This window comes from Malus sylvestris, chromosome 2 (assembly GCF_916048215.2).
Source record: "Malus sylvestris chromosome 2, drMalSylv7.2, whole genome shotgun sequence".
NCBI classification, from domain to species: domain Eukaryota; kingdom Viridiplantae; phylum Streptophyta; class Magnoliopsida; order Rosales; family Rosaceae; genus Malus; species Malus sylvestris.
The window spans coordinates 29,922,751-29,938,201 of record NC_062261.1 but is presented as its reverse complement, the minus strand read 5'-3'; the positions used below and the strand labels follow the sequence as shown (position 1 = coordinate 29,938,201).

The window sequence follows — 15,451 nt, the reverse complement described above, 5'->3', positions numbered from 1 at the left end:
AGTTGTCATGCACGGTATGGGTCTACATAGTTCTCCAGAACCAGACATGGCCGAACAAGAAGCCGACACATTTCAAGACACGGAAGGGATGCCTGAACAAGTGCCCGAGACCCAACCGACTCGTCAGTCCCTCAGGCCCGTAGGTAAAAAGGTGTCAAAGAAAAAAGGTAGTTCTTCCAAGAATGACTACACTAAATATATGGAGGAACTTACTCGCCAAGGTGAATTGAACATGGCACGAGAAAAGGTTAGAGATGATGAAAAAGTTGCTGCTATGGCAGCAATATTAGCAGCTACTGAGGCCCGTGATGCGGCGGCTGAGAGACAAAAAGAAGTAGTTAATCGAGAGAACGAGCTGGTTAGAGAAGCACTTCATCGAGAAAATGAATTGCTTCGAGAAGAAAGGATGGCTCAAGCAGATCGTGACACTATGAGCAAGTCTCTAGTAGGACTGTCTCCGAATTCTAAATATTTTTGGACATCGGAAAAAAGAGATGTCATGCGAAGGAGGCGTGCAAGAGATGTGGAAACAAGTCAAGGGGGTTCTAGCAACTTTTGTGACAACCAAGATCCTCGCACCACATATCCTAACTCGAGAGACTTTGTATAATTTTTATGTATTTTTTATGTTTTTTCCTTCCTTTTTCTTTTGAACTTTATTTAATTTCTTATGTAATTTCTTATGTTTTTTTTCTTTTTTTAGGTTTGAACTTTATTTAATTTCTTATGTTTTTTTCTTTTTTTAGGTTTGATCTTTATTTAATTTCTTATGTAATTTTTATGTTATTTCTTATTTATTTTTAAAACTTTATTTATTTTTATTTAATTTATTATGCAATTTTAATGTAATTCTTTATTTATTTTTAAAACTTTATTTCTTTTGTACTTTATTTAAACACATGAAATAAGATTACACAAACTCACCAAATAAATTTAAAAACAAAACACACTACATATAATTACATAAACTCACCAAATAAATAGAATTACATAAACTCACCAAATACATAGAATTACATAAACTCACTAAATAAACTTAAAAACAAAACACACTACATAGAATTACATAAACTCACCAAATAAATAGAATTACATAAACTCACTAAATAAACTTAAAAACAAAACACACTACATAGAATTACATAAACTTAAAAAAAAGATCGTGACATTATTCAACCACAAGCCTCATTCTAATTATCTTCGCCTTCATGCAATCCCCACTGGTGCTCAATCAAGTCATTCTGGCGGGTTACGTGCCAGTATGGCTCTTGCACATTAGTGTAACGTTGAACGATCAATTCATTGTAACGTCCATCGAGTTCCAACGGCTCGTGTTGCACTGGATCTTCGGTCCCATCATGAGCACAATAGATACGTGTTCTTGAGTTGTTCATTGGATCCGGCTCATATTCATCGACGGCATCATAATCATACTCACCTTCAACAATCATGTTGTGGAGAATAATACACGTCATCATGATGGATCGAAGAGCCTCGACATCAAACATTCTAGCTGCAGCCCTGATAATCGCCCAACGAGCTTGCAGGATACCAAAACAACGCTCGACATCTTTCCTACACCCTTCTTGACATTTTGCAAAGTGTTTTTCCTTTTCAGTCTGTAGATGTGGCACTGTTTTGACAAATGTTGACCACCTTGGGTAAATGCCATCTGCAAGGTAGTATGATCCCTCGTATTGGGTACCATTAATGGTATATGTGCATCTCGGCGAGTTTCCTTGCAGCAGTTCGTCGAACACTGGGGATTGGGCAAGGACATTTAAGTCATTCTGAGCTCCTGGAACACCAAAAAAAGAATGCCAAATCCATTTATCAAATGAAGCCATCGCTTCCAAAATGATGCTTTTGGTTCCTTTTATGTTGCCATATGCTCCTTGCCACGCACTTAGACAGTTTTTCCAAGTCCAGTGCATGCAGTCCATGCTTCCAATCATGCCAGGGAAGCCTCGCATCTCACCCTTCCTCAGAAGCATTCGCATGTCCCTTGGCGTGGGTGTCCGGAGGTACTCATTGGTGTAGAGGGCTTCAATTGCAGAGCAAAACCGCATCAGGGACTCCAAAACAGTTGTTTTTCCCATCCTCGCGATCTCATCCACTTGATCTGCAGATGCTTCATATGCAAGCATTCGCAAGGATGCCGTAATTTTTTGCTCGGGAATAAGACCTAGAACATGAAAAACATCCTCTTTTTGCACAAAGTATGAATCATGGTTGCAAATATCACTCATGATTTTGTTGAACAAATTTCGTTGCATTCTAAAACGCCGTCTAAAAATATGATCAGGGAATATGCTATTGGGAATAAAATAATCTTCCAATAGATTTTTACCTCGTTTTTCCCTTTTTCTATTGAGGTTTGCAACACGTCTTGGTTTGGCTATCTGACCCACGGCTTCCATGACACGGCAGGAATGTGAGGCCTTCTGCCTTCTATGGTGATCATCCTCATCCTCTTCCATGAAGAAAGCCTCATCTCCACCTCCACTTCCACCTTCCTCGAGATTGGCCAATTCTGCCTGTTGTGCCAACAACCTTTGTTGTTGCTCCTGCAACTGTTTATACACCATTCTTGAAGAAGACATTGTAATAAAAAATCAAGATTTGAAAACGATGAACAAGGATTCTGAGCTAAAAAGAAGGATTGAGCTTGGTGTGAGGATGGATGTAGGGATGTAGGGTTTATATGGACAAAAAAAGAAAGGATGGGGTTCTGGACAATGCCACGTGGCACTACGTGATTGGTTGAAAATCTTATCGAAATCTTGGCTAAATTATTATAAACCGGAAGTGACACGTGGCGTGTTGGGATTGGTCGAAAATATTATCGGAAATCGATCCACAAAATAGTACGTTCAGATAATGACATGTGGCATGACGTGATTGGTTGAAAATCTTATCGAAATCTTGGCTAAATTATTGTAAAACGGAAGTGACACGTGGCGTGTCGGGATTGGTTGAAAATCTTAGCGGAAATCTATTCACAAAATAGTACGTTCAAATAATGACATGTGGCATGACGAGATTGGTTAAAAATCCTATCCGAAATTAAAACTATTTTATTTTTTTATTCTTTTAGACAAAATTTAAAAATATTTTAAATGGGCTGGGTGCCAGCGCATTTGGTAGGGATGGAGATCGTTTGTGCCAGCACATTTTTTCAGTATGTGCCAGCGCATTTTTTTAGGGGTGGAGATGCCTTGGCCTATTACTGTTCATTGGAGTCTGTTACTGTTCATTTGAATGGATAAATGCGCTGGGTGCTGGCGCAAAGTCCTTAGGGGTGGAATTGCTCTTATGGCGGCAAGACCCCAATTTTACTGCCACGTATACCAAATTGCCGCTACAACCATTAGAATCACCAATTATAACCATGAATATTATTTGTTTTAAAAATCTATGAATATTATTTTATATTATTTTAATGGTGAAATCATGAGAATTGATGGAAGAAGCAGAAATACATGTGAGTGGAGAGTGGATTATAATATTGTAGTTCTAGGAATAATGTTTATTTTTTATTTTAAAATAGTGTGAGTTATTTTTAAGTTTTTTGAAATACTGTGGATAATTTTGCTTTCTTTAAAAAATAATGTAAATTATTTTGTTCAATTTTCAGAAATAGTGTGTTATTTTGCTATAGTTTCATAAATAGTATGTGTTATTTTGGTTATGTTTGAGAAATAGTGTGGGTAATTTTGTTGTAGTATCAGAAAAAGTGTAGGTTATTTTGATTGTGTTTCAGAAATAGTATGGTAAGAAATTACGTGAATGAAGACCTTATTGACCGATCGACTGAAAGAAGAGGAATTGAAATACGTGTGGTGATGCAAGTGCGCGGTGAGCGTAGTAGCCCCCTCGGGCATGTTCCGATGACGAGAATCTGTTAGCGATCCCAAGAAACAATGACCCATTCTGCTCCCCCTTCGTACTACAATTAAAGAAAAGAATTTAGGCACAGCCTTTTCCAAATTATTGAATAAGCCATCTTCCTATCAAGGTTAAGGGGTCAACTGAGCATCTTTTGTTTCTTCGCTTTGTTGAAATTGAAATAAAGTTCTTTTAAAAGGGTGTGGTTTATTTTGCTGTTATTCCAGAAATAGTGTTGGTTATTTTAGTTCAGTTTCATAAATAGTGTGTGTTATTTTGCTGTAATTGTAGAAATAGTGTGTTATTTTGGTTCTGTTTCAAAAATAGTGTGGGTTATTTTGTTGTTTCATAAATAGTTTGTATTATTTTGCTATTGTTTCATAAATAGTTTGTATTATTTTGCTATTGTTTCATAAATAGTGTGTTTATTTTGATGTTATTCAAAAAATAATGGTTATTTTTGTTCCATTCTAGAAATAGTGTAGTTATTTTGGTTCAGTTTTCAGAAATATTGTGGATAATTTTGTTGTAATTCCACAAATATTGTGGTTATTTTGGTTTTGTTTCATAAATAGTGTGTGACACACCCCGACCTGATCGAGGCATGCTGGCCGTCACGTGAGGGTGACGTAGCCATGTGCGCGGTGCGAAAATGATATTGATAAAGAGATATACGAATAAATAAAAACCAAGCTACCTAAAAGCACTAGATAAGATAAAGTGCAAGTGGCGAGATTAAGTATGAATACACATAACCGGAGCATAAGTAGCCTAAGTGCAGTCCAGCGGGACGAATACTAATTATAAAATACCAAAGGTGGTCCTACATTAGTGATAATCTGTCAGAACCGCCGTCAAATCCTTGTAAGCCACCAATAAACACTCCTACTTAAAACCGGGAGGGGCGCAAAACAGAAAGTGTGAGTGGGAAAAAATAAAGATTTTCAAAACCATTTCAATTATCAAAGGTAGTAACCCCTCGCTGTAAAACATGTATAGTTCCCAGAAAATAGAATACATATCTATATCAAAACCATGCTCAGAATAGCAAAATCCACAAGTATACCATGCCAAATATCTCAATAACGGAAAAGTAAATCAGGTGAACTAAATCAAAGAGAAGTAACATACTAGCAGGATCCACCTAAAGTGGCATGTACGGCTGAATCTATATCTCAACAAATATGCCTGCACACTTGTCGGAACCACCTAAAGTGGTCTGTACGACATGACTGGGTGTAAATAAATACGCTCAAGTGCTACGATCACATGAAGATTGTGCGAATGATCGTGGGTCACCTATGAGTCAGAACCACCTATAGTGGTCTGTACGACAGGACTGTGCACCTAACTTGGATCCAAGGTGAGCATGTGGTGCGGGAGGTGAACATCACGTGAAGGACTGTGCCCTAACCACGGGCGGGAGCACTAACACCGGGGTGCAGGTTTATGAACTCTAAATACATCCAACATAATCATAACCATGCAACTCACACCATCCACAATATATAGCTCACCTGGAACTTACCTGAGCGTCCGTAGCGCCAACAAAAACAACATATGCAACTACTAAATGCATAATCTAAATATAAAAATATTTGGCATGGCAATTCAAAACACAGTCATTTAAATAAGTTTTCTGGGAAACATACCAAGCATATATATATATATATATATATACTGAAAACCAAAAGCCCACTCACTGGTATCTGGAAGGGCCGTAGCCCCCGAGTCTCACTTGGTTGCATTCGTCTTCTGGATATGTCTCACCTATATGCAAAACAACTAATTTAACGTTATTTTTAAGCACATAACCAAAACTAGGTAATAACTTCTTATACATTGCTCAATTGGGGTGTTTCAATATATCAACGTGGCTTACTCAACCCCACGAACATCCCCATATTTTTAGAAATTTTTTCCGATGTCCCACGTGCCCTCACGCGCTTGCCAAGGTACGGCTACATGCACAGGCACGTGCCTGGCACACTGGATGGAAACCCTAACGGTGTTAGGAAATATTCTGTTAAAAATCAGCATATACTGTTAAATATACCTAACGCCGTTAGTATATTCCGTCAACTTTGATGGAATATTCTTCTCCTTCTTCTTTGGTTCGCCGGAGTCCGGCACCGGCCACTGCTGCTATCGTCGGTTTCTGGAAAATCTTCAAACCTTAATATCTCATCCATTTCTCAACCAAAATTCATAAAATTTATACCAATTTGAAGCTTAGGATGAGAAGAACACATTCTTACGACCTTTAGGACCTAAAACCAACGGAATCTCGTCGAAAAAATCTCAATAATCCGGCCACCTCTGCAACTCAACAAACCCGAGTATTCCAACATCAAAACTACTCTAAAATTGTTCCAAAATGTTAGGAGAGCAAGAACAATACCTTCTAAAGTCTCAAAACTAGCTAAAACCTTCGCGATCACGTCGGAGGAAATTTCACCCCCTCGCTGGAGCTCGGGTAACTTGAGTTCTACAAGTCCTTACGTCCAACCAAGAGTATGCTTCGACTCCTGAGCTTGCAATGAGTCCAAAAACCACCTAATCTAACTCGATTCGCGACTGGTGAAGCTCGTTGAGAGATTGGTTGTATGATTGTACGGAAAAGGAAAGAAAATCCGAAAGGGAAGGAGAGAGAGAGTTAATGGATGTGTATGTGTGGTCCAGATTTGGGCAGCCAACCAAAAATAAAGAAAACCTAAGTTCTAATTGGGTCCAATTACTTAGGAAGAAAATGAATTGGTCCAAATCCTTAGCCCATTTACACACCACCACAACCAAACGCTCAAGGGCAAAATAGTCATTCTACGCTATCGAAGATAAAATAGATTATATTTCGGGACAAGCTGTCACAGTGTGGGTAATTTTACTGTAGTTTTAAAAATAGTGTGGGTTATTGTAATTTAGTTTTAGAAATAATGTTTGTTATTTTGCTGTAGTTTCAGAAATAGTGTTTATTTTGTTGCATTCCAGAAATAGTATAGGTTATTCAGTTTCAGTTTCAAAAATAGTGTAAGTTATTTTGATGTTGCATAAATAATGTGGGTTATTTTGGTTTTATTTCAGAAATAGTGTCGATTATTTTGTTGTTTCATAAATAGTGTGTATTATTTTGCTATTGTTTCATAAATAGTGTGTTTATTGTGCTGTTGTTCCAAAAATAATATTTATTTTTGTTCCATGCTAGAAATAGTGTAGTTATTTTGGTTTAGTTTTCAGAAATATTGTGGATAATTTTGTTGTAATTCCACAAATATTGTGATTAGTTTGGTTTTGTTTTGTAAATAGTGTGGGTAATTTAACTATAGTTTTAAAAATAGTGTGGGTTATTGTAATTTAGTTTTAGAAATATCTGTAGACATCGAAATTTCAGTAAATAAATGTTGACCGATAAATCAAAGTTTCAACGCTCATGTATTACATAAAATTTACACGTAACGTGTGTCTAAACAAAAAATCGAAATAAGTTGGAAAAGTCATCAAACAGGACACGTGTCAACACCTGGCAGAAACGACTTATTTCATCTGGAATATTATATTCAAAATTAGGCCTTGGAAATTTCTATAAATAGAAGGCTAATTCATTCATTTAGAAAGAACCAAAATCATTATGCAAAATTCTTAAAGCTCTGAAGCTCTGAAACTCTGAAGCTCTCAAGCATCCAGGTTCCCGAAGAATCAAGAAAGCTCTCTTCGTTCTTCGTTCATCGTTCATCCCAAGATCAAGCCTCAACGACCCTTTGGATCAACAATCATCCACCAATTCAAGATCAAGCCCCGACGGCCCTTGAAGAAAGTGTTCTTCGTTCTTCGTTCATCGTTCATCCCAAGATCAAGCCTCAACGGCCCTTTGGATCAACAATCATCCACCAATTCAAGATCAAGCCCCGACGGCCCTTGAAGAAAGTGTTCTTCGTTCTTCGTTCATCGTTCTTCCAAGATCAAGCCCAAACGGCCCTTTGGATCAACAATCATCCACCAATTCAAGATCAAGCCCCGACGGCCCTTGAAGAAAGTGTTCTTCGTTCTTCGTTCATCGTTATCCCAAGATCAAGTCTCAACGGCCCTTTGGATCAACAATCATCCACCAATTCAAGATCAAGCCCCGATGACCCTTGAAGAAAGTGTTCTTCGTTCTTCCAAGATCAAGCCCCGACGACCCTTGAAGAAAGTGTTCATTCGTTCATCATCCGTTCATCCTAAGATCAAGCCCCAACGGCCCTTTGGATCAACAACGTCAACAAATCCACACATCCAACCGTTCTTCAAGATTAAGCCCAAAAGCCCCTTGAAGATCCGTTCATCACTGATCTTGAAGATCTGTTCATCACTGTTCTTCAAGATCTAGCTCGAAAGCCCTTGAAGATCTGCTCATCACCGTTATTCAAGATCAAGCCTCAACGGCCCTTGAAGAAACACTCATCCTCAAGATCAAGCCCCAACGGCTCCTTGAAGATCCGCTCAAATCCACTTTCAAAGATGAAGCCCACGACCCTTAAAGAACATTCATCTAAGATCAAGTTTCGACGGCTCTTGGATCAAAAACAACATCAACAAATACATACCTTACGGAGATCGAATCAGAGGATCAAAAATAGAGAGAGATTGTAACCCAAAATCATCAAATACAAATATTTGTTTGTGCACGTTGTTCTTGTCTCTTTCGTTTTAGGAATTTTCCGTGTTCACAATATTGTTTGTTATTTTGTTGTAGTTTTAGAAATAGTATTTATTTTCTTGCATTCCAGAAATAGTATAGGTTATTTAGGTTCAGTTTCCAAAATAGTGTGAGTTATTTTGATGTTGCAGAAATAATGTGGATTATTTTGGTTCAATTGCAAAAATAGTGGGGGTTATTTTATTGTAGTTCCCAATGATTATTTTGGTTTTTGGTTTAAAAAATAATGTGTTATTAGTATCACATACTACCATATTAAATTTCAGATTGTGCCAAAACCAAAATAATCAATTCCAATGAACCAACCTGCAGTTATTGGAGCAATCTAGGGATGGGCAACGATTATGACGGGTAGGTAACCGTAGTTATTTACCCGTAACCGTTTATATTTGTCACATCCCGGCCCGGGGTGGATCACTTCCCGGGCCCGCTCCACCATCGTAGCACGATATTGTCCGCTTTGGGCCCTAACCACGCCCTCACGGTTTTGTTTCTGGAAACTCACGAGCAACTTCCCAGTGGGTCACACCCATCCTGGGAGTGCTCTGGCCCCCTTCTCACTTAACTTCGGAGTTCCTACGAAACCCGAAGCCAGTGAGCTCCCAAAAGGCCTCGTGCTAGGTAGAGATGGGAATATACATTTAAGAATCACTCCCCTAGGCGATGTGGGATGTTACAATCCACCCCCTTAGGGGCCCGATGTCTTCGTCGACACACCACGGCCAGGGTTAGGCTCTGATACCATTATGTCACATCCCGGCTCGGGGCGGATCACTTCCCGGGCCCGCTCCACCACCGTAGCACGATATTGTCCGCTTTGGGCCCTGACCACGCCCTCACGGTTTTGTTTCTGGGACCTCACGAGCAACTTCCCAGTGGGTCACCCATCCTGGGAGTGCTTTGGCCCCCTTCTCGCTTAACTTCGGAGTTCCTACGAAACCCGAAGCCAGTGAGCTCCCAAAAGGCCTTGTGCTAGGTAGAGATGGGAATATACATTTAAGGATCACTTCCCTGGGCGATGTGGGATGTTACAATATTCATACCCGCATAACCATTTATCTGTTAGATAATTGCATAAACGGTTATACCCATAACCATAACCGTTTATAAATGATTATCCATACCCATAACCGTGTACCCATTTACCCACTTAACCATAACCATAACCAATTACCCGTTTTTGAACCTATTTATCCTTTTTTTTACCCATTTACCCTTTTTCACCCGTCTACATATTTTTTTCTAACAACTTGAAAATTACAAAAGAAAAATTTATCATAATTTTCGTTTTCTGACAATTAAGCACCGTTATAGGTACATTTTAGCATGCATTTCTATATTTTAATCATTCAAGTCCTCATACAATTCCAATAATTGAAATGATAGTTTACGAGATCATATTCACAAAGTGATATATCATCATATCAACTATCAAGATGGCAAGTCACAGATGTTCTATTGATAGCACATACAGACATGGTGACCAGATCAACTGGATGATTGTGTGTATTTTAATTGATTAATTATATTGTGTAATTTGTATTTATATATATATATATATATATATATATATATATATGTTGTTATTGCATTTGCACTTTGCAGGAAAGAGTTCATGGCCAGAGCCTACACCATGAACCAGTACTTAGAATTTTAGCATACCCAAAATCCCTGTGATAATTAAAATCCCTGCAGCGAAGCTGGGAAGGAGAGGGTCAGGACTAGATGAGAGAGAGAGAGAGAGAGAGAGAGAGAGAGAGATATAGAGAGAGAGAGAGAGAGCCTAATTCTAAAATCCCTCAAAATCCCTGCGATAGGAGCCTACTTCTAAAACCCCTCAAAATCCCTGCGATAATTTTATTTTTATTTTTATATATATTAAATTAAATAGGTAAATGGATACCCGTATAATCGTGGATAATACCCATAACCAATGGATACCTATTATAACCGCGGGTAATACCAATAACAGCCCATTTAAATTTCACGGATAAACGGTTATACTCATAACCATTTGTTCGTCTAAATGGTTACCCATAACCGTAACCGTGAACTTTAAATGGACGGGTAAGCATGGTTACCCAAATCCATGAGTCTTTTGCGCATCCCTAGAGCAGTTTGGTGAATACCAATACAAATGAAAAGGATAAAAAATTTGTATAATCAATAAATGAACTTTTTACTCATTTGGTAATCTACAAGAAGATCATCATATTCACAAATCCCTTATGCAGAGAGGGTATGAGGCATGCCCTAGGAGCCACTTATCTATACAAGGCAGGTTAAATATGTTATGGCAGTGTGGCAAACTTCTTACTGTCTCTCCAAGCTGAAAATCCTGATCATGAAAAATAAAAATATCATTATATTAATCGCTAAGTTCGAATTGAGATTAATTATCTCACTTGTGACCGAAATACGAGACGGTAAACCATATGATATTATACAATTGGAAGGGGAGATGGAGAAGAGTTCATAAATAAAGGGGGAACAATGGGTCATATCAACCATGCTATTCCCTTGGTTGGCTTCTGCGTTGATGGATTTAGACCTAGTTTGGGAGTGAGGTGCTTAAAAAAAAAAGCACCCATGAAAAAAAGTTGTGAGGGTTTTAGGTGTTTGGTAAACTGAAAAAAATGGCTTATTTTAGAAGTTGCTGTGAGAATAAGCTGAAATCAAAGGAAAAAGCTGAAGCTGCTATTTGTAGCTTTGGAAAACTGGCTTTTTTTTTCAAAGCACAAGGAGTTACAGTGCTTCTTTAATGAAAAGACCCACTATCAGACTGCTTTTTTTTTTTTCCAAAAGCACTTTTACAAAAAAGTTTACCAAACACTCAGCTGATTTATTTCACAGCCACTTATTCTCACAGCACAACCGCTTATTCTCACAGCACAGCCGCTTATTCTCACAGCAGTTTTTTTTTTCAAAGCACAGGAATACCAAACCAGCCCTTAGGGGTGGTTTGGGAGTGAGGTGCTTAAAAAAAATGCACCCATGAAAAAAAGTTGTGAGGGTTTTAGGTGTTTGGTAAACTAAAAAAAAAAGCTTATTTTGGAAGCTGCTGTGAGAATAAGCTGAAATCAAAGGAAAAAGCTGAAGCTGCTATTTGTAGCTTTGGAAAATTGGCTTTTTTTCAAAGCACATGGAGCTACAGTGCTCCTTTAATGAAAAGACCCACTATTAGACTTTTTTTTTTTCCCAAAAGCACTTTTACAAAAAAGTTTACCAAACACTCTGCTGCTTTATTTCACAGCTGCTTATTCTCACAGCACAACCGCTTATTCTCACAACAGTTTTTTTTCAAAGCACAGCAATACCAAACCAGCCCTTAGACGAGTTGCTGTTCAATAGATCACTGCATGATTTCATTTCATCAGCAGACAATAACAACAAATTTCTTGGTTGGGATGCAAGATCTAGCCATTTGGCAAAGGAATTGAATATCTTCACCAAGGGTGTGATCAACAAATCTTCCATTTGGCTTACAATTACAATGATGCTCCAGCAAGTGATAGACATTACGTTCAAGAATCATAGGAAATTATAATGAGAAGGCTGAGACCTAGTTTGGGAGTGAGGTGCTTAAAAAAAAACACCATGAAAAAAAGCTGTCAGGGTTTTAGGTGTTTGGTAAACTGAAAAAAAAGGCTTATTTTGGAAGCTGCTGTAAGAATAAGTTGAAATCAAAGGAAAAGCTGAAGCTGCTATTTGCAGCTTTGGAAAACTGACTTTTTTTTCAAAGCACACGGAGCTAGAGTGCTTTAATGAAAAGACCCACTATTAGAGTGCTTTTTTTTCCAAAAGCACTTTCACAAAAAAGTTTACCAAACACTCTATTGATTTATTTCACAGCCACTTATTCTCATAGCACAGCCGCTTATTCTCATAACAGTTTTTTTTCAAAGCACAGCAATACCAAACCAGCCCTGAGTCCTCCACCACAGCTATAAACTGGTTGCACAGTACAGAGCAGGCAACATTTCAAATAGAAAAGGAGGGATTCTCAGACATAATTTTTTTTGAAAGTGAATTCCACGTTAGAGAAAGAAGTGACCTTACATGTACTTATAAGTAATTAGACTACTCTCATATTGCCAATTGATTTTGGGGTGGAACCTCAACTTTCTTCAAAAACTTCTAACCAAGAAATGACTTGGCAAACTAAAAGGTTTCGAATAAAAGGTTTCGAATATTGCCACTCAACTAAAAGGTTTCGAATATTGCCACTCAATACTACATATGATGATATTCTTCTTCACTTGCAAGTGAGAAATTTTAAGTTTGAATCTTGTAGATGACAAATTGGATATCAAATTAGATTGTCCATTGTATGGCTTAGGCGAACCCACTCCCCCTTAGTGTAAACATATCGTTGTACTCACAAGAAAAAAAAAGTTTTCGATATTGACTAGGGAGGTCCCTCCCTCCACGGACAAATAACAACCGGAGATATGTAAGAGCAGCCGGCATGAGCCCATTAGAACCAGAATTATCAGCACGAGCGAACAATCATCACAACTAATAATTTCTTGGAACAAAAATTAGAAAATATCGTCTTCATGAATAATACAACATGTCCTTCATGAAATATGTTATTTATCCCTGGAATCATGAAAATATGTTGTACTAAACATATTTAACATCACTGAAAGGGGGTTTTAACATGCACACAGTACTACTACAAAACCAGAAACATTGCATTGAGATTCAAACTGACAGAGTCCATGCTAGTTGCGTGTCTTCACCTACCCGTCAAAGAAGATGTTAACTCCACCTTCGAATATGTTGGATTCGGATTATCATTAGGAGCACCTACGGGCATCTCTTGTGGATATAGAAGAGGCTCCGGAGGCATTCGAAGTAATTCAACATCTCCTTCGAGCATCTGTAGGACTTCCTTCATTGAAGGTCGATCGCTTGGCTTCAATTGTATACACCACAAGGCGGTTATAATCATTTTTCTTATTAATGGTTTTTCCTCCTCCACAACTTCTCCCACCTCGAAGTCTTTTCCTTCATTATATTGATTGTAAACCCATGACGGGAAGTAAAGTTGGCTTGAATGCTCTGCCAATGCATTCAAATTCTTCCTTCGGCTTGCCATTTCCATCAACAACATTCCAAAACTATAAACATCGGCTTTAAATGAAACACCACCAATATTCTTGTAGAAAAGCTCAGGAGCCATGTATCCCATTGTACCCCTTGCTGCTGTTAGAGACACAATACTATTATCTACCGGGTATAATTTTGCCAGCCCAAAGTCAGAAATCTTTGGTACGAAATTCTCATCAAGAAGAATATTGTGAGGCTTGATGTCAAAATGTAAAATTTGCATGTCACAACCTTCATGTAGATATTTGATCCCTCAGGCCACTCCAAGTGAAATCTCGTACGTTGTCTTGCAACTTAATGGGATACTTCCTTCTTTGCAATAAATGTATTTATCAAGAGATCCCTTGAGCATGAAATCATATACCACAGCATGCTTCGATCCCTCAACACAATAACCAACAAGCTGAACCACATTAACATGGTGAATCCTCCCAATCGTATTTACCTCGCTGATGAAATCTTGTCCATTGCCCTTGGGCTTATCCAACATCTTAATTGCCGCAAAACGTCCACTCCGTAACCTTGCTTTGAATACTGATCCATACCCTCCACCAACTTTTTCTTTAAATTTGTTAGACATCTTCTTGATGTTCGAGTTCGAATACCTTATTGGCACAAAATTCTTTTCACCATGCAAAAATTCTTCTATGGAATTGTACATTGACAAATGTCTTCTTTTCCATGTATAGATCAAAAACGCAGTCACGAATGGTGCCCCAAGTAGAAATTTTAGCCCGAAAAGTAGTCCTGAACATTGGAGTAAATCACAATAAACATCATGAGAAAAGAAATTGACTTGTTGCCTTGGATCCAAGTATATGCTCAATATTGGATATCATATATATTAGCAAAGCTCTTACCAAAACAAAAGAGTACGAACAATTGAAGATCTGCGTTTAGAACAGAATGATGAGTAAATCAAACTTGACTAGAGATTGAACTTTGTAAAGTGAATATTGTGAAGAACATTAAATACCCAAGAAATACAAGAAGATATATTAACAAAATCAAAGAGTAATAACTAGCTAGTTTTCGAAGTGCAAAGCATCAGTTTAGATAAAAAATTCTGATAAGCCATCATATATATAGCCCCTAATCAATTAAGGAAGCTATTTGGGTTTCCAATTTCTGATAAGCCATCATACATATACCCTGGAGGGTAGTTACGAACATATCGCTCCTATGTACACTTGGATTAACATTGAAATTTGTTGCAGTTTTTCATATCCATAGAGAATGCCCTATATTATTTGTTAAGTACATGTTTCTGTGATTGATTAAATACCACTTTTGTAAGGTGTAACAAAAATATAGTGTAATTAAAGAAAGGATAGAGATAGATTCCTTACAACGAGGCTGATATCCAGAACCAAAGAAAGCTACATACAAAAAAGAAAAGAAGATTAGAGACGTCATCCACATGATATCGTCAGTCAATATCTCAATAACATTACTTGTAAAAAATTCTGTACATCCTAACAAAAACAAGTACACAAACGGGCGTGACTGTGGTGGTCTAATCGTTTATATGAGGCATTCGGCCCTTTTATATAGGCCTTAGAGTGAGCCGCAATAGTCTGGGGCTCTTAGTACCAGTTTGGTACAGCTGCAATTTTAAAAAAAAAAAATGCAGGTATGAAAAAAAATTGGGATCTTTTTAGTGTTCGGTAAACACTCCAAAACCAGCTTTTTTAAATTGAGGGTGAAAAAAAAACACCAAAAAGCTGAAGGCAAAACATAACTTTGAAAATCTAG

General features: G+C 37.8%; 1 protein-coding gene, 1 long non-coding RNA gene and 1 pseudogene across 7 annotated transcripts in view; 1 reads left to right on the top strand and 2 right to left on the bottom strand.

The window, feature by feature from the left end:
• Positions 1-14,295, bottom strand: part of LOC126585358 (rust resistance kinase Lr10-like) — a 59,649-nt pseudogene extending 45,354 nt beyond the window's left edge.
• The window catches only part of LOC126585168 (LEAF RUST 10 DISEASE-RESISTANCE LOCUS RECEPTOR-LIKE PROTEIN KINASE-like 2.3), a 126,983-nt gene that overhangs the window by 94,584 nt on the left and 16,948 nt on the right, over positions 1-15,451 (bottom strand). For 5 of the 6 annotated variants that reach the window (XM_050249561.1, XM_050249559.1, XM_050249580.1 and 2 more), the window contains 3 exons: positions 15,046-15,075; positions 14,557-14,586; positions 14,302-14,443 (listed from right to left, as the gene is read on the bottom strand). In XM_050249561.1, the coding sequence (XP_050105518.1) occupies positions 14,302-14,443; positions 14,557-14,586; positions 15,046-15,075 (202 nt within the window). The remainder of the gene's footprint in view (positions 1-14,301; positions 14,444-14,556; positions 14,587-15,045; positions 15,076-15,451) is intronic. The other variant, XM_050249602.1, reaches the window with a different exon arrangement.
• LOC126585531 (uncharacterized) lies at positions 7,293-8,547 on the top strand. Its single transcript, XR_007610576.1, has 2 exons — positions 7,293-7,920; positions 8,029-8,547. It is a non-coding gene; the product is annotated as an uncharacterized LOC126585531 (long non-coding RNA).